Genomic DNA, 25,708 nt, shown 5'->3' on the forward strand with positions numbered 1-25,708 from the left:
CACCAAGTACCCAGGAAAGGGGTTAGATATTTACTCTCATCTGAGGTTTCTATGGGAATAGAACTTGGGAACTGGGTCACACGCAGCATGTTAGCCCAAGATAGGAGGGCTGTGGCAGTTTACCACACCAGGAACAAAGAAAGTTCTCTGAGTACCAACAAAGACACTCCCTGGACTTAGAAGGAATAGTCAGCTTTCAGGCAGTGGCAGGGGAAGAGCCTTACTTTTCCACAGCAGATCGCTTCTGGGACTTTGACTGGTAGTTCAAGGCCATCTTGGTCTCCATGCCTGTGTAGATAGCCACACCTGGAAGCAGAAGAGTCGGTGTGATGTCGGCACCAGACATGCCTGCTCTCCTTCCTGCTCAGGCCGAGCTCCATGGCTTTGGGGAAAACAGATCCTCACACAAACAGATGGCATTTCCAATGTCACCAGAAAACAAATTTCCCAAGGGCCACACAATTGGTTTCTTCATACTAAGGATGTTTTTCCTATATACAAACTAATCTGCACATTATTTTCTCTAGTTCAGATTTTAATATATTGAGCTTTCTGGCAGAAGGGCACAATGTTTATTTTAAAAAGTGGTTTGGGGGCTGGAGAGATGGCTTAGCGGTTAAGCGCTTGCCTGTGAAGCCTAAGGACCCCGGTTCGAGGCTCGGTTCCCCAGGTCCCACGTTAGCCAGATGCACAAGGGGGCGCACGCGTCTGGAGTTCGTTTGCAGAGGCTGGAAGCCCTGGCGCGCCCATTCTCTCTCTCTCCCTCTCTCTGTCCTTCTCTCTGTGTCTGTCGCTCTCAAAATAAATAAAAAGTGGTTTGGAGCTGAAGAGATGGCTTAGTGGTTAAGGTGTTTGCCTGTGAAGCCTAAGAACCCACGTTCAACTCCCCATATCCTATGTAAGCCAGACGCACAAAGTGATGCATACACAAGGTTGCACATGTGCACGAGGTGGTACATGCATCTGAAGTCCAACTGCAATGGCTGGAGGCTCTGGTGCCCAAATTCTCTCTCATATAAAAAATAAATAAAAAGTGGTTTTAGTAAATTAAAATGGGAAATAGCACACCAGTAACAGGAAGTACTAACAATGACATGCAGACTGAGAGGAACTTCCTACAGTATGGTATTCTGTGAATTCCTTCGTGGATATAATTTCATGTTTCTGTGTCACAAATTATAGTCCCTTAATAAGCAAGCCATACTTTCTGCTGTCATCATTCTATAGCACTGGGCTCCATTATTTCTTTGTGAGGCAGTTACCTGCCCCGCAAGTCTGAAGGTCCTTAAGGTGTGTGGCAGCATTCTTGGGGTAAGATGGCAAATTTTAACTTGGCTCAATGTGTCCTGGATATTAGAAGCTATTATCAATGATTTTCAAAGTAAAATATTTACCAAAGATCTTCTCAGTGTTCTTGAGTGTGGCTCCTCTGAGAAGTAAATTTTCTGATCCTAATGGCCTGAAAAGACAAGACCAGAAGCAAATGTGAGCAAGAGGTGGGCATGGGATGAAAAATCATCTCAGTTGTCTGAGAGACTTTGTCTAAGAGGAAGCAATTTAAATGCACATCTGCTCACACTTAGATTACAAAGCTAGGCCAGAGGAAGGCAGGATAGTAGCTCCCACCCCACTGACCTGGAATACTTCAGACACTTCCAGCCTTCTAGAGGCCACAAGGTAGGGTCCCCAACAGTGTCCCCAGCAGCACCTGGGTACATGTCAAAATATCATCCAGAGGGCTGGAGAGATGGCTTAGCGGTTAAGCGCTTGCTTGTGAAGCCTAAGGACCCCGGTTCGAGGCTCGGTTCCCCAGGTCCCACGTTAGCCAGATGCACAAGGGGGCGCACACGTCTGGAGTTCGTTTGCAGAGGCTGGAAGCCCTGGCGCGCCCATTCTCTCTCTCTCCCTCTACATGTCTTTCTCTCTGTGTCTGTCGCTCTCAAATAAACAAATAAAAAAATTAAAAAAATATATCATCCAGAGCTGCCACAAAAGGGAGCCTAGGATGAGGCCAGCAACCTTCTCCCGATAGGCCTCAAAGTTGAAGACAGCTGTGCTTAGGGACCCCAGAATGTTCAAGAAAGGCTTAAAAGCCTGAGTTTCACTCATCCTTCAGCCACTTCTCTCTGATACTCATGACCTGGAGACTCCCACTTAATGCAAGTCAACTTTTAAGGATGAGGAAGGCTGAGACCCTATGACCTCTATAAGCCTGAAGATTGAGCTGTAGACGGTCTGCATGTGGGTGGCTGTAACTGTGCCTGGGAAACAAGCAACAGAGGTTCATATCTGATTATCTTCCTTGATGGATAATATTTACTAAGGCGGAGCTTCTTGAAGCCAGAGCTCACCAATTCAGCCAGCCTGCCCCAGGAATTGTGACCCTTTGCATCCTGAATGCTGGGATTATATGAAGGCTGTTACACCCATCCAGCATTTATATGTGTGCTGGGATTCAAACTGGTCCTCATGCTTCGTGCAGCAAGCTTTTCTTCCATCAAGCCATCTCCCCAGCTTCCTGGGTGGCTTTTGAAGGCTGTTCTAGGTTTGGCAGAGGCTTTATATTTAAGAAAACTTTGTTGATAATTTTTTTTTTTGGTTTTTTGAGGTAGGGTCTCATTCTAACCCGGGCTGACCTGGAATTCACTCTATATTCTTGAGGGTGGCCTCAAACTCAGTGATCCTCCTACCTCTGCCTCCTGAGTGCTGGGAGTAAAGGCATGTGCCACCACGCCCGGCTACATTTTTTCTTTTTTTTTAAAATGTATGTGCAAGCAGAGAGAAGAGAGAAAGAATAGGCATACCAGGGCTTCCAGCTGCTGTGAATGAACTCCAGATGAATGTAATACTTTGTGCATATGGCTTTATGTGTGTACTAGGGAATCAAACCCAGGTCATTAGGCTTTTCAGGGAAGCACATTAACCACTAAGCCATCTCTCCAGCCCAGATGTTTTTCTAAGCAGTGAAGGAAAATTAAAAGCATCAGGATAATCCTGCTACTGTTGCATCCTCACGACCCCTGTGGAGGATGATGTGGTAGTTTGAATTGTTTTATTAAAATTGAGTTTGCAGACTGGAGAATGCTCAGCGTTTAAGGTGCTTGCTTGCAAAGCCTAATGACCCATGTTTGATTCCCCAGTACCCACATAAAGCCAGATGCACAAAGTGGTGCATAAGTCTAGAATTTGTTTGCAGTGGCTAGAGGCCCTGACATGCCCATTCTCTCTCTGTCTCTCTCTTTGTAATAAATAAATAATAAATAAGTACTTGTTAAACAATTGGGTTTGGGGGCATGTCATGGGGGTGGATCTGATTCTAGCCCAAAGGTGTGTGGAGGGCAGTCAGAGCTCTGGGCTCCTGCTTGCTTGCTTTTGGTGTTTCCCACTTCCTTCTCTCCCCCTCCCTCTCTGCTTGGATCTGTAAAAGGGAGCTGGTTCTTCCACCACTGATGGAATGGCTTTGGATCTGTAAGCCTGAAATAAATACCATCCCATAAACTGTGTTTGGTCGGATGTTCAGCCTAGCAAACTACACCAGGTGGGAAGCTTGTTTGCCTTTAATTAATTAGCATATTTAACTCTCCTTTACTGCTTGCAGCTGAGCACCCACTGCCTTTTATACCCTCACCAAACAGCTCACCCAGTTGGAGGCCAAGGAAGAGGCAAGTGCAAGCTGCCCAGGCCCCAAGAGACAGCCTGCAGGTACCTGCAGCTCCCGACAGGGCTCCTCACGCTGCACAGGACTGTCAGCTTCTGTTAGCACCAGGCTTCACATTACAAGCATTAATGAAAACAAATAGCCCATTTAAAACGGGTCTCTGGGGCTGGAGAGATGGCTTAGCGGTTAAGCGCTTGCCTGTGAAGCCTAAGGACCCCGGTTCGAGGCTCGGTTCTCCAGGTCCCACGTTAGCCAGATGCACAAGGGGGCGCACGCATCTGGAGTTCGTTTGCAGTGGCTGGAAGCCCTGGCGCGCCCATTCTCTCTCTCTCCCTCTATCTGTCTTTCTCTCTGTGTCTGTCGCTCTCAAATAAATAAATAAAAGATAGACAAAAAAAAAATTTTAAACGGGTCTCTGGGAAGACTAAAACTAATTTACTTGACAAAGGACTTTGCTTCTAGTGTGGACAAAGTACCGTTGTGGATGGGAATCCGGGCAAGTAACGTAACAGCAACATTTTACCTTCCCGCTTATATACTTCAACCACTTATGCATATTTAGAGACCCCAAAAGGAAGTCTACTAAGCAGCATGAAGGATAAAATCAAAACTAACACTACTATCAAAATACAAGTCGGGCGTGACGGTGCACAACTTTCTTCCCTGCACTGGGGAGGTAGAGGAAGGAGGATGACCATGACTTCGAGGCAACCCTGAGACTACATAGTGAATTCCAGGTCAGCCTGGATCTACAGTGAGACCCTACCTCAAAAAAACAGAAAACAAAACAAACAAATAAGATACAGAATGGGTTAGTAACAGACCCCCAGCCAGAGGCAGCAAACCTCACCTCAGCATGAAGTACAGGTCTGCTCACTCGGCTTCTGCCTCTCCCAACTACAATAGCCTCTCCCATTCAGTCACCCCAATACAAGCTGGCTCTCAACACATGTACACTGGCCCCTCTCCAAAGCAGCTAGGAACTGGCCTTGGAACAATGTGTATTTACACCAAAGTAATGATCCTATACAGCCAGAAAAGTTAATGCTGTATAGCCTGCTGATAGATGATGATTATGATAAAAGTAGGCTAAGAGTTGGCATGGTGGCACTAGCCTGTCACCTCAGCACTCAAGAGTGAGACAGAAGCCGGGCGTGGTGGCGCACGCCTTTAATCCCAGCACTCGGGAGGCAGAGGTAGGAGGATCGCCGTGAGTTCGAGGCCACCCTGAGACTACATAGTGAATTCCAGGTCAGCCAGAGCCAGAGTGAGACCCTGCCTCGAAAAAAAAAAAAAAAAAAAAAAAAGAGTGAGACAGGAGGATCATAAGTGCCTGGGTTACATCACAAGACCCAGTCTAAACAAACAAAAAATGCCAATAATCAAAAATCCATGCTAAGAAGTATACAGATTGTTTCTTAAAGCAGAAGTTTCCCAAGTTTCCTGAGAGGCCAGACACTGGTATTTCAGTAACTATTCATTCTGTAGTAATTCTCCACTAACTTTGTCTCAACTTCTGGGTAAATGTTTCCTAAGATATAGTTTAAATTATAGGAAGAGACAGTCTCTCTACCATATAGAGTTTATAGAAAAGGAGCAACTTTCAAACCTAATGAAAGTGAGTTTATTGTGCAAAAAAAACTTGGATACTTCCTAGGCAAACAATTACCAGATCCCCCAAGACCACATAAAACACACCCAGACTGAAAGAGGGGCTCTTAGCCAGGGACACCCAAGGTGGCATCCAGGGCTAGCACCAAGCTATGTCTGAGGCTCGTCAGAACCAGGCTGGGCGAAGGACAGCTGTGCTCTCCTGATGGACGCCCAGGGTGACCGCAAGTGAGGAGGCAGTGACGATGAAGCGTCTGAGCTTTCTGTGCCTCCGCGTAGGCAGCAGCTTCCTCCTTCCCATGGGGGCCTCAGAGAACCCCAAGACCTGCCCTGACAAATAGCACAGCTGACTCCACACTGGAAACCTCTCATCGCCACAGCTGAGACATCAGCACACATATTATCTCTCCAAGGCAGCAGGGCCTACTTTCACTCAGAATCCTCCTGGATCAGGACATGGCCCAGCCTGAGGGCACCCTCTGGCAGTCTCACAAGCAAGGGTCGTGCTCCTCCAGACACAAAATGGTCTGGATATCCATGACCTTACATTGCCTGACACTACCTACACAAGACTATCGTAATAGAAAGAAAAGATCATGAATCAAAATAAAAGAGAGACTGAGAGGGAGAGGGGATATAATGGAGAGTGGAGTTTCAAAGGGGAGTGGGAGGCAGGGAGGGAATTACCATGGGATATTGTTTACAATCATGGAAGTTGTCAATAAAAAAAAAAACATAAAGTAAATAAATGGATAAAAAATACAGTATGTTACAACGAAAAAAGTTTTGGGGGGAGGGAAGAGAATTATCATGGTTTATTATCTGTAAGTATAGAAGCTGTCAACAAAAAGGCAAAGAAAAAAAATACCAAATCATGTGGCAATGATGCACCAATGAAAAATAGAACATACAATCCAATAGTGGAGAAGAAGCGGACTTACCTTACCACGGGGTCGTTCAGGTCATTGTAAACATTGATGCGTCCCACAAACCTGCCAAGAGCCAAGTCCAGTCAATGAATTGCAGCAGCAATGGGTCCCTTCTAACGAGTGTGATGGCCAGCCGCCCTGCTCAACTCACCCTCCTCTTCACTTTATTTCCTGTGCCTCCTTACCTACAGCTTAGATGAGTTTTCTTCACCCACAACTTACAAATTACTGCCTCAAAATAAAGAAAACATGGTTTTCTTTATTAAATTTAATTCCATGAAGCTACTTCAATTATCTGTGGAAGAAGCTACAGGTCTGAGTGCTGCTGGTCCATGGAAACACAAGACCTGCATATGACTTGGTCTGAAACAGCAGTTCCCAGTTCAGCTTACTTGTACAGGTCAGGCTGTGGCTGTTCACACTCAATGGTGGCATGAAGCCCATCAACATCTTCCTCTGTGTGGAAGCCCTTGGTGTCCTGTACAGCATAGTGAGTCTGCAGACAGAGAGGAGACAGGAGCTATTCCCAGATCTCAATGCACCTGGCCACTCGTGCTCACTCAGGACAGCACTGTAGCCTTGTTTTGCACTGATGTAACTCATCAAGAGTCTGAATGCTAAAGACTACTATACATGTCCTGACCACTATTGCTTCCACACAATGTGCAGCAGGAATTTAACTCCACAGTTATTCAGCATTCTCAACTTAGGGCAGGACAAAGGCCAAGCTTAGGAATTGTCAAAACCAGATACTTCACTGTGTCTGTCCTAGGAACAACTATTAATCAAAAAACAGATTGAGGGCTGAAGTGTTCCTTTATTTTTAAAAAGTATTTTTATTGGGCTGGAGGGATGGCTTAGCAGTTAAGGTGTTTGCCTGCAGAGCCAAAGGACCCAGGTTCGATTCCCCAGGACCCATGTTAGCCAGATGCACAAGGGGGCGCACGCGTTTCATTTGCAGTAGCTGGAGGCCCTGGTGTGCCCATTCTCTCTCTTTCTCTCTCTTTTCTTTCTCCCTCTCTCTGTCAAATAAAAAAAATATTTTTTAAAATATATGTTTATTTATATATTTGTAAGGAAAAGGAGAGGGAGGGGAGATGAATGAGTGTGTCAGGGCCTCCAACTGCTGAAAATGAACTCCAGATGCATGTGCCATCTTGAACATCTGTGTATGAATCACAATCCCGGGGAGGCTGACAGGCCCCTGGTGCCTAGCCAACTTTCCCTATTTCAATGTAGGGCAAGGTAGATCTCAGATAACACTGCACTGCTGCCCAGGACCACATGATAGCACCAGAGGGCCTAGCCAGCACTGTCTAACAGGTAGCATGTGTGACACCTGCCCTGCCTGGAGAGGAGAGGCAAGCAGGGGAAGTGCTGGTGGAGGAAGTGTGCCCTGCATCTCAGCTAGTACTTCTAATGATAAGCAATGGAGAGATGAGCAGTGTGGACATTTGGATGAAGAGAACATGTGACCATCACATCACCATTTAAGGCATTCAAACACTTACTGTGCATCCAGCATCGGGGAATTTTCTAATCATATCCTCTTTAAATACAGCCCCTAAAATACAGCTTTGTCCCTAAGTTACAGATGTAAAAAGTCCAGAGTGTAAAAAGCCAATGTTAGATCACGTGAGCACGGTGGGGCTCCCAGACTTCACTGTGCTGTTACATAAAGCGTTCATGGACCTCTAGTTCCCATAGCTAAACTAAATGCACAGAAGTAACAACACTTACTATAATGAAAACACAAGGTGCAAACATGCAAAAGGTCAGCGCCGTGGTGGCACTGGATGAGGGCAGCTGCCACAGCACACTGCCCACAGGCCTGGCCCTCCACACCAGCTATGGCCTAGGATGGGGTTCCTTCCTGGGGTGAAGTCCACACAAAGACCTCTGTCTGAAGTATGGGTGACCTGTCAGGCCACAGGGTAGTTAAGCCTATGAGCGCTGTTGGCTTACAATAACCCCTGAATCAACCAGGCCTCCACTCCCTGAAGTACTTTTCCTTACAAGTGCATAAGGAAGAATGTTAATTCTCTTGCGATTTGCTACTTAGAAACTGTGGAGGCAAATGCTGAAAATGCATAGGCCTTATACAATGACATCATGAACAAAACTATAAAGATTAGCATGCCCTTTGCTGTTTAAAGAAAGTCTCCTAACATTCTCACTCAAGGCTCAGGGTCCATTGTAGAAGAGGTAACAGAAAGAATGTGAAAGCTGGATTGGAGAGATGGTTCAGCAGTTAAGGTGCTTGCCTACGAAGCCTAAGGACCCAGGTTCAATACCCTAGTACCCACGGAAGCCAAATGCACAAGGTCATGCATCTGGAGTTTGTTTGCAGTGGCTAGAGGCCCTGGTATGCCCATTCTCTTTCTCAAATAAATAAATAAATAAATAAACATTTAAAAGAATGTAAAGGCCAAAGGGGAAGGAGGTCTTTGTAATACTATCTTCTGGACACAAAGTGACCGCACAGTGGCTGATACTACCTACACAAGATATGCATAATGGGGGGGGGGTGATTAAATCAAATTGGAAGAGGAACTCTTTGGAAAGAAGGGATTTGGTGAAAGAAGGATTCAGGAAGGGGGTAATGGAAGGTGGTGAAAGGGGATCATTATCATGGTATATTATCTGTATGTACAGAGGTTGTCAATAAGAAAGTTTAAAAAGAAAATGTCTCCATCCCACAGCAGAGGCTGCTCACACCCAGACACTGTTTTAGAGTTGAGATTTGTGAGCCAGTCTTAGTAGGTCGACTCCACGGAGCTATGCTGACCTTCATAGGTTCAAAAAATTTCCTCCTTCCAGATATTTAAAGTAAAACAACCTGTCAACCAGCAGTGCTATACACATTCTCTTTTAAAAAAAAATTTGTGGAGTATGTGTGGTGTGTGTGTGGCAGATTCATGTCTATGTGCACATACACACTGCGCACTTGCGTGTGGTAGCCAGAGGAGAACTCCAGTGCCCGCTCTGTATTTCTTTGAGATAATACTTTCTCCCTCGAGCTGGAACCAGTATTTTTGGTCAGTAATTCTCTAGCCCCCACCTTCCACGGGCTGGGGTTATAGATGTGTGTGACCACACCCCAACTTTTTACGGGGGCTCTGGGAGAATTGAACAGGAGTCTCAGGCCCTCACGCAGCTTGAGCTGCCTCCCCAGCCCTATTTATTTCTTATTGTCAAAATTTTTATAACCATCATAGAATTGAATACAAAATTGAATTATAATTTCAAAAAAATATTTTAAGATATTTTAACAAGAGAATACTCACTGAAGTAACAGACAATATCTGTAATTCTCTGTGACTTCACAAAGTTCTAGGGTAGGAAAAATACTAATTTTGATCAAGAAAGTGAAAAGTTTAAAATTCCAACTGCAAACTGGTTAAGGCCTTCATTTGGCATACCAGATAAATGACCTAGAATAACCTATATATGTCTGTTTACAGCAGAAGGTGGTTGACACAGGCACTTGGGGGCAAATATAGGGAAAAGCAAAAGGGGAAAATCTGGGGGCTTCAACCCGGGGGGCTCCCAGAAACCACAGAAATGTTGAATGTGCACCCAGGTCATCAGATCTCATGCCAATAGTGAAATGTGATTGAGACCCTGAGCCGTATCCAAACACAGGCACGTTACTTTATGGCTCGACTCTCCATCTAAGCTGGCGGTGGTGACATGGCAGGTGCCATCTGCCCGGTTGCTGGAGAGGAAGATCAGATCACAGGGAAAGGTTTCATCCTCCTTCACCATGACAATATCCCCGACCTGCAGGACAGAGAGGGAGGGCGGTCACCAAGAGAACACAGCCACCTCTGTGCGGTAATTTACCTTGAGTTGGAATTTGCTCTCCTGCTTGTCCAGTCTATGCTTACACACTGTCACAGTGTTTTACTGGCTGGTATGGAGACACTAATGTTGTCCTAGGAAGGACCCTTCCCTAGTCTTTCTGTGGAAGAAGGAAGCTAGGCAGGGTCTCTGTGGGTCACTGCAGACCAGAAAAGCCCCAGAGCACACCAGGACATAATCTGCTGTGATCAAAACAGACCAACCTTGCTAACGCAGACTACTGCTGATTTACACCAAGCAGAGTGAGCTGCAACGGTTACAGGGACTGAGTGGGAAGTATCTCTCGGGAGGGCTCCGATGTGACCTAGTGTTTCACAAATCCTGATCACTGAGCTGTGTCAATATGGCTGGGTCACCAGGCAGCCCTGCTATCTAGCCAACAGGGTGGAAGCAGCTGTAGGCTGGTTCTCATGTGACTTCTAACTAAAATGTACAGTTACCTAGTTTTTGCTTTTTCCAGGTAGGGTCTTGCTCTAGCTCGGGCTGACCTGCAATTCACCATGTAGTCTCAGGGTGGCCTCAAACTCAGTTTTAAGTCTGCTTTTTAAGAAAGATGTCTATATGAAAGTACAGGAGACTGCAGAGAAAAGATTACTGTAACAGAAACTGCACTTATGCCTGAGATCCGAGTCTGTCAACATGAATGTGGCATCTGGCTGTCTTTTCCAACTATGAGTCCATCTGCCTCCAGCCTGGGCCTCTGACCTCTAGGAAAACATATTAAACTGAAGGTCCAGAGAAGAAAGCTCTCTTGCAAGCAGGGACAGACTTGGAGAGGGTGGTTTACAGACAAAACTGTTTAACATCATAAATATGCACACAGTGAGGTATTATACCAGTAAGTGGAGCAGGGGCAATAAACACTACCATGTGTTAAGCACAGTCGTCTGTTGGGACTCACGCGATCTGCACCTTGGGAGGACGTAACATCCCATTGCAGAGGGGGTGGAGGCTATGGACACATTCCGAGATACCATCTGATCTCAAGGCTGAGCAGCTGGCTAGGCTGGAGAGGAGCTACCCTACACCCCGCTGGCCTTGCCTACCTGGCACAGACCACTCTGTCTGGAAAGCACCAGGATAGGTGGCAGAGCAGCTAGGAGAGGAAGAGAAATAGAGGGATGGAGGTAGAGTAGGGCAAGGCCTGGGCAGGTGACAGGTCCCAGGAGGGAGGTGGAAGCAGCTGGGGCTGGAATCCAAGTTCATAATCTGGGCCTTGCTAGAATCCAGGGGACAGGGACAAGCTGGAAAATCAAGCTTGGCTTACATATAGATAGGTTCTCCTAGACAGGCAAATACAGACACAAGAGTAGGTCACTTTAAAAATATAAACAACTTGGGCTGGAGAGATGGCTTAACAAGCACTTGCCTATGAAGCCTAAGGATTCCCCAGGACCCATGTTAGCCAGATGCACAAGGGGGCGCACGCATCTGGAGTTTGTTTGCAGAGGCTGGAGGCCCTGGCGCGCCCATTCTCTCTCTCTCTCTCTCTGCCTCTTTCTCTGTCACTTTCACATAAATAAATAAAAATTAAAAAATTTTTAAATTTAAACAACTTAAACATTTAGTGGTATGCTAGTTACACTAATAACTTGTCTCCCCCTCCCCTCCCCCCACCACCACCAGGTAGGGTCTTGCTCCAGGTTAGGCTGACGTGGAATTCACTAGTTCAAGGGTTGCCTTGAACTCATGGCGAATCCTTCTACTTCTGCCTCTCGAGTGCTAGGATTAAAGAAGTGTACCACCACACTCTGCTAACTTGCTTTTAAAAGTTACTTAAAAAATGATTTTGAAAAACTGGTTAAGCCAAGCACCACTTACTCTCAACTTTCGACTCTGCTTCCGGACCAGCTTGCCATGCTGGATGAAGTGCACAGGACACTGGTTCATGGCATTGTCAGCCTTGTGGCGAAGCCAGTCTTCATAACCCTGAAACAGTGTGGCAGAGAGAAGAGGCGTGTTTAATTCTGCCTACACACAGGTCTAGCCTAGGGAGCTCTTGAGTGCTTGGTCCTCACAGATGGAAATTTTCCCATCATGATTTGGGCTGTCTGAAGTTTCTGCAGATATAACTGATAATATATTCATAACCAAACTGAACATATCATGACAAAATTCCTCTACAGGAAACGTCTCAGTCAATAGATGACATGGGCTTTTTCTCAGATTTCTGCCATGACATTCCAAATCCCTACAGTAGATCTGTAGACCCTCTAGACACGGGTGGTGCCTGACAACCACTCACTTACCCACTTGCTCTATAGACTTAAAGCTGACTCAATGGGTCTGAGACAGAGCAATACTGTTTTCAAATCTGAACTTCCAAATGACTGCTGAGTGAGAAATAAAACTCAAAATAAAACAAGCAAGTCTTGGGCTGGAGAGATGGCTTACTGGTTAAGGCATTTGCCTGCAAAACCAAAGGATCCTGTTTCAATTCTCCAGGACCCATATAAGCCAGATGCAAAAGGGGGCACATGTGTCTGGAGTTCCTTTGCAGTGGCTAGAGGCCCTGGCATGCCCATTCTCTCTCTCTCAAATAAATAAATAAATTTTTAAAAAAACAGGCAAGTCTTAAATATTCCGCAGTTTTACATTAAAAACTCTGACAGTCTCATGGTGAGGACTGGGCTACTGGGGGAAATTCAAGGCTTCTCAAATCCACCCCCACCTGCCACTTGTGCGGGCAGCTAACTATGCACTGCGTCTGAACCCTGCTGCTTTGGATGGCTCAGGAGGTGGAGACCCATTTTCTTCTCAAATTCAAAGGCTCCAACTAACATATGACTTTGATCCTAAGTTGTTTCAAATTTAGACAACTGCCAAACCAACTCTTTGCAGAGTTTTGAATTAGCTGAACAAAGACTCCAGACTACCAGCTTTTGGTGCAGGAGACCTCCACACTGACGCCTGCCTTCTTGTCTGTGAGTCTTACCTGTTTGATGGCTGTGACCGTGATGACAAAGAAGAGTGGGAGCCCGCTTGTCACTGGACTTGTGGGGGTGTCGATAATCAACTGCAGAGAAGAGAGAACTGGGAATCATCTTTGAAAACACCAGCTAGTGACCTCAGACAGCAGCTGGCCCAGAACCACCACATCTTGTGCGGATTCCCCTTCTGCCCTGCCCCTGAACGGCACTACTGATGGGACACCAAGGGAGGCACCGTTAATTCAGGGCATTCTACAAGACCCCATCTTTAGAATGTGGTACAGACATAAGTCTGATGCAGGTAGACGTTCTGATTACATGCTTTTGATGTCACCCTTTGATTATTACTGACAGCGAGTGCTGTGACATAAAACTGTAATTAGAATGGCTTAGGAAAGAGCTGCACTGCTGTCCTTAAGGCACATCTGACACAATGCTCCCCAGTCCAGGCCCTTGCTGTGTTTTCTGCCTTTTACTCTCTGTCCCTGGATTTTCTCTGGACAACAGGAAGAGAACAAACATGTGGAGTTAGATGAGGTGTGGCTGGAGAACTAGCCCAGTCTCTCCTCAGGGCTGGGAAGTGCTCACAGGAAGGCTGGCTTGAACAGAAATCATACGCATTCCAGGTGAGCAACCAATGAGCCAACGGTGGACTAGGGGTCCCAAGCCTTGCTAACTGTAGGTTGCTTAGCTAAGCTATGTCTTTTTTTCTGTACTTATGTTAAAGCTAGGACTGTCCTTACCTGTACCAGAAATATGATGAGAAAATAAAAGTTGGCGATTCTTCTGAACTGTTCAAATAAATTCTTGGGTATGAAGTTCCAAAATGTGTACTGTGTGGAAGAAAAGCAAAAATAAGTCACTCTGACCAGGTTCTACTCTCCATGTTGTTCCACTACATAACCAGGAGGGCTGTGCATGGGGTACAGTGTTTAGTTTTAGGACCAACTAATTCACCTTTCAGAACTGAGAGTGACTGCCGACATGTTACCAACTTCTGACCCCGAGACAGAACATGTTTTCCACAAATGATCATAAATGTTGGCAGGGATGTGGAAAAAAAGGAACCCTTCTGCACTGCTGGTGAGAATGCAATCTGGTCCAGCCATTGTGGAAAACAGTGTGGAGGTTCCTAAAACAGCTAGAGATTGATCTACCATATGACCCAGCTATAGCACTCCTAGGCATATATCCAAAAGACTCATCACATTTCCTTAGAAGTACGTGCTCAACCATGTTTATTGCTGCTCAATTTATAATAGCTGGGAAATGGAACCAGCCTAGATGTCCCTCAACAGATGAGTGGATAATGAAGATGTGGCACATTTATACAATGGAGTTCTACTCAGCAGTAAAGAAAAATGAAGTTATGAAATTTGCAGAAAAATGGATGGACCTGGAAAGTATTATACTAAGTGAGGTAACCCAGACCCAGAAAGCCAAGCACCACATGTTCTCTCTCATATGTGGATCCTAGCTACAGATGACTGGGCTTCTGCGTGAGAATGAAAATACTTAGTAGCAGAGGCCAGTAAGTTAAAAAGGAGACATAAAGGGTAGAGAAAGGAAGAGGGGAGGATACTTAATAGGTTGATATTGTATATATGTAATTACAATGATTGTAATGGGGAGGTAATATGATGGAGAATGGAATTTCAAATGGGAAAGTGTGGGGGTGGAGAGGGAGGGAATTACCATGGGATATATTTTATAATCATGGAAAATGTTAATAAAAATTAAAAACAAAAACAAAAACATGTTTTCCAAAGCCAGAATGCAAAAACTACTCAAGCTCAACAGATTCCAGCTCAGCAACATCAGCAATGTAGGGGTCCTCATCACATGAGAGCCAGGTGACTCAGCACACACATGTCCAGTGCCCCTAGGTCTTCTCATATCCCCATTTGTACATTATAGCTCAGTGACACAGTGGATGGTTGGAGTCTGACGTACCCACAGGTGTGTGTGACAGGGTTAGAAGGGCTTTCTGTTTTATTTAGAGGGCAAGGAGACAGGATGGATCCGCACACCATGTATTCTCCAAACTTACTACTCAACACTGTACTGAGAATGACATAGATGAGATGATGGCATTAATTGATTGTGAACACTGAGTTTGAAACTGTATTTACTTCATTTTTAATCTTTATTTATTTTTAAGAGAGAGGGTGGGCAGAGAGAAAATGAGCATGCCAGGGTCTCCTGCCATACTGCAAACAAATTCAGATGCATGAGCCATTTTGTGCAACTGGCTGTACTGTGGGCACTGGGAAATTGAGCCCATGCTGTCAGACTTTGTGAGCAAGTGTCCTTATGTGACAAGCCATGGCTTCAGCTCTGAAACTGTTTGACCCTCTTTGTCTCTGATGAAGACAATCTGAGGGCCACCTACCCTGTCCTTGACAGAGAACTTTACTCTCCCTCCTAAAGGGCGTGCTGGCATTGGCAGCCTCGGGCTACTGTCACTCTCACAAGAGTTCCTCTGGAGTCACAAGCCCCAGTTTTTTACAACTCATCCTAACTAAGAGACCAGCCTGCCCCAAGCCACCCAGAAGAAGTCCATGTATCATTTAAAAAAAGCTTTGTTGCCTTAAGTTTGCAACTGCTAAAGAGCATACAGTTCCACTACCTGTTCTAATGCACACCAGCAATTACACAGCTGTTCCTTGGTGAGAAATACAGTAGTGATTCCAATCCTGTGACAACTGTAACCCCGGGTTCAGTCCCCTCCATAGGTGGCCCAATACATGGGCTCAGAGAATCTCCAGGGGCTCCCCAGTTTGGAAGTCATCTCAAAGGACCTCAAAGATCCTCCCAGTTCACCCTCCAGCCCTCAAAGCTCTCATGTAGTCTGATGCTGGTCTTTCATTCATCAGGCCTGTGTTTGGCAGGTATCTTTTCCTGTCCTGGGCTCATCTTTATCTCAACAGGTCTGCTGTAGAATAGGACATTTTTCTTTTCATAAACAGATTTTTTAAAATTATTTATTTTGAGAGAGAGACAGAGAGAAAGAGAATGGGTGCACCAGAGCCTTCAACTACTGAGAACACACTCCAGAGGCCAGACGTATGCACCCCCTTGTGCACATGTGTGACACTGCACACTTGCATCACTGTGCACGTGGAACCTGGAGATTCAAACACGGGTTCTTAGGCTTTGCATGCAAATGTCTTAACTGCTAAGTCACCAGCCTAGCCCCATAAACAGATTTTAATGTTATATCTGAAAACTCGCTGCCAAGCCCAAGGTCACTTAAATCTTTCCTGACATTAACCTTCAGGACTTAGCCTAAGACCACTATGAATTAATTTTTACGAGAGGTATAAGATCAGTTCTAGATTCATTTCTTCTTTTTGTTTACATATCTGATTTTTCAGCACTGTTTGCTGAATATTGTGCTTTCTTCTTAGGATGCCTTTGTCACCCCTTTATCAAAGGTTGGTAGACCTTTTTATTTCTGCTTCCCATATTATACAATCTATTTTTAAATGTGTTTCTTCAGTTATTTAAGAGACACTGACAGACAGAGAGACAGGTGTGCTAGGGCCTCTTGTCCCTGCCAACAAACTCCAGGAACATGTGCCACATCCTGTTTTTGTTTGTTTGTTTGGTTTTTTGGTTTTTCGAGGTAGGGTCTCACTCTGGTCCAGGCTGAGCTGGAATTAACTATGTAGTCTCAGGGTGGCCTTGAACTGATGGCGGTCGTCCTACCTCTGCCTCCCGAGTGCTGGGATTAAAGGTGTGTGTCACCACGCCCAGCCAAGTGCCACATTCTGTATCTGGCTTTACATGGGTACTGAAGAATCAAGCCCAGGTTTTCAGGCTTTGCAAGCTGAGCCACCTCTCCAGCCCCCATTCTGCTCAATTTTGTCTGTCTTTTCAGCAGCACCACAACTTCATAACTATTGGGGTTGAACAGTACTGACTTCCACATGCCCTAAGTATCATGCTGTAGAGACCTTAAAGGACTTTGCTGGGACTCAGGCCAGGACTGCACAGACCAAGCTGGAACTGACATCTTAGTGACAAGTCTCTCTCTGCTCAGGGCAGCTTTAACTTCTCTCATTTTCTCCATAACTCTGAGCTTTAGTGGTCTCATCTATGAAGCACTGGTGAGGCCCAGAGTCCTGACTAAAGTAAGTAGTGAAATATAACAGAGACTAATATTCTAGAACTCAATAAACATCACACACTCAATCACTCTTCAAATCTTAACAAAACACACATTTCCTCTTAAATGGGCCATAAAGAAAAAGCTTACTACTTTCCATGACTTTTCTAAAGGAGGCATTAGATGTAAAAGACATGATGACAGTATTTATGTCTTCTCATTTTTTTCTCTTACTAGAAGCAACTCAGAATGGGGTCTTCCATTCTTATACATTTTCTTTCTAAGAGAAATCAATCCCCATATGGACTTCTTTTCAGGCCCCACTTTATGAAGCCAATCTTATTAAACCCTAAAGCCAGTCCAACAATTTATTACCTATCCATTAACTAATCAAAATAGTGTCCCTAGTTTCTGTAACACATTATTCAACAACAAAGTCACATTGATGAAAAAATTCCTACTGAGCATAACAATTTCCATCTACTGAAATATTTACAGACAGTCATCTGGTATCCAGGATTCCTTTCAAGATGATCTTGGGAGTGAAGAGGAGAAGTGATGCAATAGGTGGACATGTGTTCTAGTATAAGGGATCCAAACACTAGCTGTGAGTGATGAGAGGGTTATGATATGTCTCTACTTCAGTAAAGTTTTAAGATTTGGGGGGCTGAGGGTATATCTCAGTGGTAGAGCACATGCCTAGAACGTGCAAGGTCCTAGATTCAATTCCCAGCACTACAAAAATAGAGTCAGACAGACAGAGAGATAGAGAAAATAAACAGATTGTTTCATTAATCCATCCACATCAAAACCAAAGTACTGAGATGACTCTCCAACCAAGAAAGGTTACTTGGAAATAAAGAAGAGGACTATAATCTAGGATACACATGCACAGGCTAGGAGGTCTCTGGTATGTCTAGAGAATAAAGGAAAGTTAGGGTTTTATGAGGGTAGGGAAATCTATGCCCACCATTGTGGAAGGAAGCTCACTGGAACTTTCCGTGTGGGAGCCAGTGAATTCTGCTGCTTGACCCATAGGAGAGATTGCTTATAGCTGGAGTTAAGGTCACACATGATTTCTGCTGTCAGTGACTGACATGGAGCTGCTGTGTGGTTGGCTTGGCCCTGTGAGGCAAATGAAAGTGACCCCTCAGGGTACACAGTGCATTTCCACACAGACGGCTGTATACACACCTGACCTTGTGCTACCTGAGTGTCACTGTTCCAACACCTTTAAATTCTACTGCTTACTAGAGAACCAGGATCTCAGAAATCACCAACCATCAAAGTGTCAGTGCTCTGATAGGCCCTGAAGGTCCCTTCATAGCTCAAACCCATTCATTCTGTAATCCCCATAGTTCACAGAATAAGTTACTGCTATTAGTTATTACTGGTACCTAGTTGTCTGAAGGTTAACTCCTGATGATGTATTAAGGGAAACCATTTAACCTTCCATGAATGCATTTATATAACAGCAACACCAATAAAACCCAGCAAGCTGGGTGTGGTGGCACAGGCCTATGATCCTAACACTTTGGAGGTAGGACAGGAAGATCAGGAGTTCAAGGCCAACATGCTACATGAGACCCCATCATCAAACAAACAACAACAACAAAAAAACCACTTTATCATACATGTAAGAGCTGACAAAGTGATTATGTGGGCCAACTATATATTTTTCATCCTTGCTGAACTTTAATAAGCTACGTATTTGCTCATGTGGGCCACAACACAATGTTTCACTGTGACCCACACTCAGGTATCAAGTCCTAATTCCAATCTGATACCATCAGTGGAAACATCTAATCTAGTCCTGGAAAATTCTGGTATCCCAAGGGAGGGGGTGGAATAAAAGAACCTCATCCTTTGTAAGGGAGTTGGGAAAAACGAGAAGACCAGAGAATTTCTTTTTACCGTATAGACGTTCTGAGGCAAGCTGAATCACACGAGATTCTTTTATACTCAGAGACTCTGGGCTAGGGTCCACTGGGCTATATTCTCATGTTGAGTGGAAGGCACTTGCTGGCATTTGAACTTCATGTCCTCCAGAAACCAATCTCTGGTTTTGTGTTACTGGCCCAGAATGTGGTTCGGGGAAGCCCCACCTGTTACCTGTCATCACCCAGCAATGAATACACTGAGAGGAACCAGGCGCCCTTTTGCTCTGCCAGTAGCCAGGATGTAAGAAGAAGCCCCTGGAAACTGTCCTGAAGCCTGGCCATTATTTACCTGAAATAGATCCAGCCCCACAGTATCCATGGTGTGACTGTCCTACAAAGGCACTGAAGCCTGGACAATGGTCCTTAATTAACTGATGTGGAGTTGGTCATTTCCTTCCTTCATGACTCGGGAAGAAGTGGGGGGGGAGGGACCTTGATGGGGGTGGTTGGTGCTGGAAGGCAAGGGCATGTCAGGAAAGGTCTAGGTAGTAGTACCGGGGAGGAACTCCAGGCTCGGTGGTGAAGGGCAATTATCATCTCTTGTGGCCTTAGAGAGGTTCCTGTTTCTAAGTCTAAGTTTCTCCATAAGTAAGTTGGGAATAATATGTAGCTATGACCTGGGAGGGAGGACTGCTGGGGCTCACAAGATATGGTAAATGGGGAAGTCATTTGTGCAGTTATCTGTCACATCTATGGATGGGCAAAGGTGACTTCCCATCTCCTAAAAATCAGAAGTAGACTAGATGTCCTAGGACATGGAGCCAGAGGTTAATTCCACAGCCTCTTGAAGGCACAGCTAAGAGCTGCATAAAAGTCATGTCCTGAAGTACCACCCTACACAAGGCAATGGGCAGCAAGCCGCCACTCCTAAATCCAGGGTCTCCGAAGTCACTAGTTTATGGGGAGTGTTCTGTGTGGCAGAAGGCCAAGTCAGGCCACATAGGCAATCTTTTTTTTTTTTTTTAATCTTTTTTTCTCCCACTTCTCTAGAAATGGAACTCCAGCTGATAACAGACTACAAATGACTACACCACTGTCACAATGGCCAGCTTATAATCCAATAACCAGCACATTCGGCTTGTGGCTTTTCACGAGACAAATGTTTCCACAGCCCTTTGGTTTAGTTAAATAAAAGTGTCAGGTCAAGTCTTACTTTTGTAAGGTGGAAACAAAAACTTCCTTTCAAATTTTTTTTTTTCCTTTCAAGAAAATAAATCCATTACCACAGGTGTTTCCTATGGAATCTGTCCTAAACTAAGGTTTTATAAATTATGTATTATTTCTCACATACCCTGAGCTGTTATTTAAGCAAAATTGCTTTTTTACTGCGTGATGTATACTCCCACCTCGGTTTGTATAAGCTCAAGGCTAGCTGAGTTTCAGGATCCACCTTGTCTCCGAGGGTCTGCCCTTCCTTCTGGGATCTGACGAGCTCAAGGGCCAGGCTGGGCACTTTTCTTCTCAAACTTAACCATGCTGGATACTTGGCACTGAGATAAGTCACTGACCCTTACCTCCTTCCATGGCCCCTGGGAGACTGAGATAAGAGGCTGAAAGGTGCTCAAGTAGCCCTACTGCTTCCTGGCTGCCCATACAAGGCAAGCGCTGAGGCCATTCTCAGTCAAGTGTGTTGCCTTAAGTCTGCTGGTTCCTGCTCAAGAGCTTCCTGGTATGAAGGGGCCTCACTAGGAGAAATTACTTCAAACAGATGTAGAATTGTCCTGTGGGTTTCCTTTATCAGAAATCATGGGGGTTCTTGTTCCACAGAGGAAAGACACATGATAAGGTCAGAGGTCTAAATGACTCAGAGCAAAGGTCATGTGGAGGGAATGTGGAAATCACTGCTTTCCTATCTCCACAGACCACTGCTGGGGCTCTATCCAATAGGCAGCATTGCAATCACCTCCCAGGGAGCCCAGTTGGGCAGTTCTGTACTTCACAGAGGCAACCCATGCTGCCTAGGCAGTACCAGAACCACCTTCTGGGGCTGTCAAGGCTGGAGCTCAATGGCTGGTATGAAGAAGGTGGTTGGGTGCAGAGTGTGGCAGCCAGGGAGGAGCTTTAGGAAGGGCTCCCTTCCGTTTGTTTCTTTCTTCAGTTATCACGTGTCACCACAGAGATGTTCACTGGGCGGGATTTCTGTCCACTGTTTCTACAGTAAAGCTATTATAACCTTTTACTGCTGTTACAAATTAAAAGCTGTTAAAAAAAAGGTTTTGGAAAGCAAACCTTTCCTGTCTTCCTAACAAATGTAGAACTCTTTTTGGTTTTGTCTTTGTTTTTCGAGGCAGGGTCTCACTCTAGCTCAGGCTGACCTGGAATTCACTATGTAGTCTCAGTGTGGCCTTGATCTCACAGCAATCACACCTCTGCCTCCCGAGTGCCGGGATTAAAGGCATGTGCCACCATGACTGGTAACAAATGTAGAACTCTTGAATTCATGAAAGACTTTAGCAAGTCTGCTTCAGGGCTACACATGGGACACCATCTGTAACTGACAGTGAATCCTCGAGGGAGGTACAAGTGGTGGGACTCCCGGGTATGAATGAAGCAGTGCTATCCTGGGATCCACATGTGACTTAAGTAGGCCTACCACATGGGTCTACATTATCATGACATGTAGGTGTGGATTGTGTGTCTGTCACCTGAGTCTGCCCCTCAGCATATGCACAACATACATATGCAGCAACACACATGGTATATATGTTATACACACATGCACACATGTTCAGATAGGCTCATTCACGTACCTGAGGAAAGGTGCTCCCCTACCTGGAAAGCCGCCATTCACCCTCTTACCTAAAGCCACTACTAAGCCCTTCAGACCCTTTCCCTACATGGGACCACATCCCCCATCCCTCTGATGGTAGGGTCTTGAGTGATGAGATCAAAGGGCACTTCTTTGCATCTGCTGTACCCAACAGGCTTTGGGCCTTGCTCTCTGGGGAGCTTGGCAAACCTGGTCTTTCACTGGGCACGTGCTACGGTTTCTTAATCATTCTGGCCAGGATGGTCAATGACAAACACAAAGCAAGCAACAGATGCAGAACCTGCAGCAGGAAGATATGGCACCCTATGTCTTCAAGTCTGACCTTCTACCCAAGCTAAAGAGGAACAAAGAGCAGCCGGAGTGCAGGCCGCAGAGTGGACAAGGCAAAGACCACCTGCAAGGCCTCGTCTGACGTCCCGCCGGAGTGGAGGGGAGCTACAATGACACAGGGACAGTGACACAGGAGCACCTGGGACTGCTCAGAGAGCAGTGATACCCAGGGACAGCTGCCAACGAACACTGAGCTGCCCAGAAAGTACTGCCCCCGCAGAGGCCTCCCTCAGGCGAGCAGTGAGCACACAGAATAGAGGACAAAGTCACCTTGGAGGAGACGATTCTGTTGTCCGGGTACCTCTGTGGAATGTAGGCCTCTGCACCTGGAGGGGGCTCCTTGTGTCCCACGTAGATGGTTCGACTGTCCACCCAGTTCTCCTCTCCAGCACACTGTGACGAGAAGAACAGCATCAGCAGGTGCCTCAAGCCTGCCTGCAGTGCAAGCCTTCCAGTAATGTCCACACATCACTGCCCCACTGACAGGGGCCACAGGGTCTCCTGACATATAGCCTGAGCATCCACCCTACTGACACAGAGGCCACAGGGAGCTCCTAGGTCCCTCCCACAGCCAGGGTGTTTTACTGGCATAGCCCCAGAGGCAAGGGGCTTCAGCTCTTTAGCCACCTCCCAGGTAAACAGTGGGCACTGGGGAGTTGTCAGCTAGGCCTATAAAGCTGGCTACTGATAGAAATACCATGGAGCAGGAGAACTGTGCATTTCAAACAGTACTAACTGCAAAATCTTAAGACTTCTGGAATAGGAAAAAGAAGATAATTTTGGGAAAGGTCTCCAATGAAGTAAGAAAACTGAACTTGATGCAAACTTCTAGGCCACTTCAAGCATTCATGCTCAGTAAAGCTCCGTAGGAAGAGAAGGTAAAGTTGTTGATGGCATGGTGTGAATTCAGAGGGGGAGGTAGGAAGAAAACACCTCGGGACAAGAGTCTCATAAATCCTATGATGTGCCACATGCCATGCACACTGAGGTGATGAAGATGCCAGGCCTGAGCCTTGCACCCCACTCTTCTACAGGAATGCCAGGACAACTCAGCAGTCTCAGGTGAGCTGACCCTCCTGGCACCCAGCCTCTCAGCCCTTGAGAGGATATGGGCACCTCACTTGGTTCCACACTTGCACTGTGGCTGTGGCAAGTGAGCAGGTGTGCTTGCTGGCTTCAAGACTCTGAGCTGAGCTGTGTGGGGCTCTCCACAGGGAACGGTTAATGACAGGGCAATGTGGGATGAGACATGGAGGCTAGAGAAGTGTTCTCAGTGTGCTAAAGCAGACAGTTAAATATTAATTCCGGCTCTGTCCAACCTCTAAGGCTGACAGCCAGAACTGCTCCTACTAATGACTTGACAGCCTGGCTCACAAAACAGAACCCCTTTCCTCTGACAAGAGCCAAGTTAGGCAGACCACCATGGAGGTCACGGATTATCAGAGAGACTGTTAGGGTTTGCCCTCAACTAGCATGGGGAGGCACTTACTAGTGACACCACCAGTCTAGACTGGCCATGGAACCTTGCTTACATGACTAATTAATAAAGTTCTAAAAGGAACAGATCAATAATTCTGAGAAGACTGTGAGGCAGACAGCACTTTGATGGATGAGGCGAAGAATCCAGGCTCTGTGCAGCATCTGAACAACACAGGAAAGTGACAAGTTGGCAGGGAGTCACACTTTCATACAGATCACAGTGGAATCAGGCAAAGACCCTAGGATAAGCAGTAGCAGGTAACAGATGCAGGGCCCACAGAGGCTCAACCAGCATTGTGCAGGCCTCAGAGAGGGGATGCTAGAACTGCAGCTGGGGAACCTGTGGGCTCCCAAAGCAGCGTGGCCTGTGGAAAGCATCTAGTTAGAAGCAGGGGTGCAACACAGATGTCCTGAATCAGCCTGGACCATCCCTGCCCTGTGCAGCAGGTACTGTGGGCTGGCGTCCTACTGTGAGGCCTAGCTACTGTCACTGTCCCTAAGGACTGGCCACACTCCACTTGGATTGCAGGAGGGTGTATGAAACAATTCCAGCACATAGAACCCTGGAGGGTTGCGATAACAACCGCTCTTTCACTGGTAAACACTCCTGTCATTTTTATGCCAGATGATTCTTTCAGGAAATGTATAATTTCTTTTGAAAGCCTTTTGAATCCTCCTCCCTCTATTGAAAACTATGAGCAGCGTATGAGGAGAAGAGGGCAGACTAAAGGGGAAGGGCACCCCTGGATACTTCACTCCCAAGAGCACAGACGTCTAATGGAGCTCTGCCAGGCAAAGTGCTCTAAGTACCAGGAGTAGATCCCTGCTGTTCACTCCAACCGAACCTCACCAAACAGGGAAAATCAAGCCATGTCACTCCACACGTCCTGTCTCTTCTCAACACCCACCCACAGGAAGAGCCAAAGGACCACAGCAGAGAAGACTCCTTCGGGGAGAAGGGCTATCTGTGGACAGTGTGGCTGCTGATGCTAACTACCTGACGGGCGGGACATCGCCAGCCACACGACTGTTCACAGATCCATTAGTCCTGCCCTGGCAGCAGTGTGTTCACTGCTTTCCCCATTGGAGGATACTCGTTCTAGCTAATATTCTTTCACATCACAGAAATCAGATCAGTACCTCTTCACTTTTCCTCTGCAATAGTTCATCTCTGTAATGGCTATCAACTTGACTGGATTTAGAATCACCATGAAGACAAAGCTCTGGGCATGTCTATGGGGAATTTTCTAGATGAGGTTAACCAAGGTGGGAGGACACACCCTATAGGCTCTACCATTCCATGGGTGCGAGTCTTGGATTGCATAAGAAGGAAGAGGCTAGCTGAGCACCAGCATGCACCCCTCTGCTGTCTCACTGTGGACTGAATGTTCTTAGCTACTTCTTGCTCCTACCACCAGACCACTACTATGACGGACTGCCTCTCTTCAAGTTGCAAATTCAAACAAATCTTTCCTTTCTCAAGTTGCTTCTTATCAGGTATTTTGTTACAGCTATGAGAAAGTACTAATACTGGGACTAGAGAGATGGTTTAGCAGTTAAGATGCTTGCCTGTGAAGCCTAAGGACACAGGTTCAATTCCCTAGTACTCACATAAGCCAGATGCACATGGTTGCACATGTGTGTGGAGTTCGTTTGTAGTGGATAGAAAAGCCTTGGCACACCCATTCTCTTCTCGCTCTCTAATAAATATATAAAATAAAATACTATGCAAATTCAGTTCCTTGCTAAATAAGCACATAATAAAACCTTTTGTTTGTTTCAATGTTTGTGTAAGAGCCATAGTCTTACTTTCTTTGAGTACCATCCTGTAAGGTTTGAGGACAAAGCTCATTTTGAAATTTTCTATCACCTTGCATCTTGAATGGCCAGATTTCTGTGAGTGTAAGCAAGTATTCAGAGAACCAATGGCACAGCTCAGACAAGCAGGATAAAAAAATGTTCCAGAATATACCAAAAGCAAGATCACTCTAACAGGTGACTTATCACACTGCCACCATATCAAATAATCTGGAAGGGGAGAAAAATAAGGATGGAAGTATATCATGTCATTTGAAGGATAAACATG

General features: G+C 45.8%; 1 protein-coding gene across 8 annotated transcripts in view; it reads right to left on the bottom strand.

Annotated features, from left to right (window-relative positions):
- Window positions 1-25,708, bottom strand: part of Atp11a (ATPase phospholipid transporting 11A) — a 128,697-nt gene that overhangs the window by 45,622 nt on the left and 57,367 nt on the right. For all 8 annotated transcript variants that reach the window (XM_045146003.1, XM_045146002.1, XM_045146009.1 and 5 more), the window contains exons 2-10: window positions 22,414-22,536; window positions 13,736-13,825; window positions 12,998-13,078; window positions 11,884-11,991; window positions 9,853-9,981; window positions 6,591-6,694; window positions 6,211-6,261; window positions 1,395-1,459; window positions 225-306 (exon numbers count right to left, since the gene is read on the bottom strand). In XM_045146003.1, coding sequence (XP_045001938.1) covers window positions 225-306; window positions 1,395-1,459; window positions 6,211-6,261; window positions 6,591-6,694; window positions 9,853-9,981; window positions 11,884-11,991; window positions 12,998-13,078; window positions 13,736-13,825; window positions 22,414-22,536 — 833 coding nt within the window. The remainder of the gene's footprint in view (window positions 1-224; window positions 307-1,394; window positions 1,460-6,210; window positions 6,262-6,590; window positions 6,695-9,852; window positions 9,982-11,883; window positions 11,992-12,997; window positions 13,079-13,735; window positions 13,826-22,413; window positions 22,537-25,708) is intronic.

The sequence above is a fragment of the Jaculus jaculus genome, chromosome 3, assembly GCF_020740685.1.
Source record: "Jaculus jaculus isolate mJacJac1 chromosome 3, mJacJac1.mat.Y.cur, whole genome shotgun sequence".
NCBI lineage: Eukaryota > Metazoa > Chordata > Mammalia > Rodentia > Dipodidae > Jaculus > Jaculus jaculus.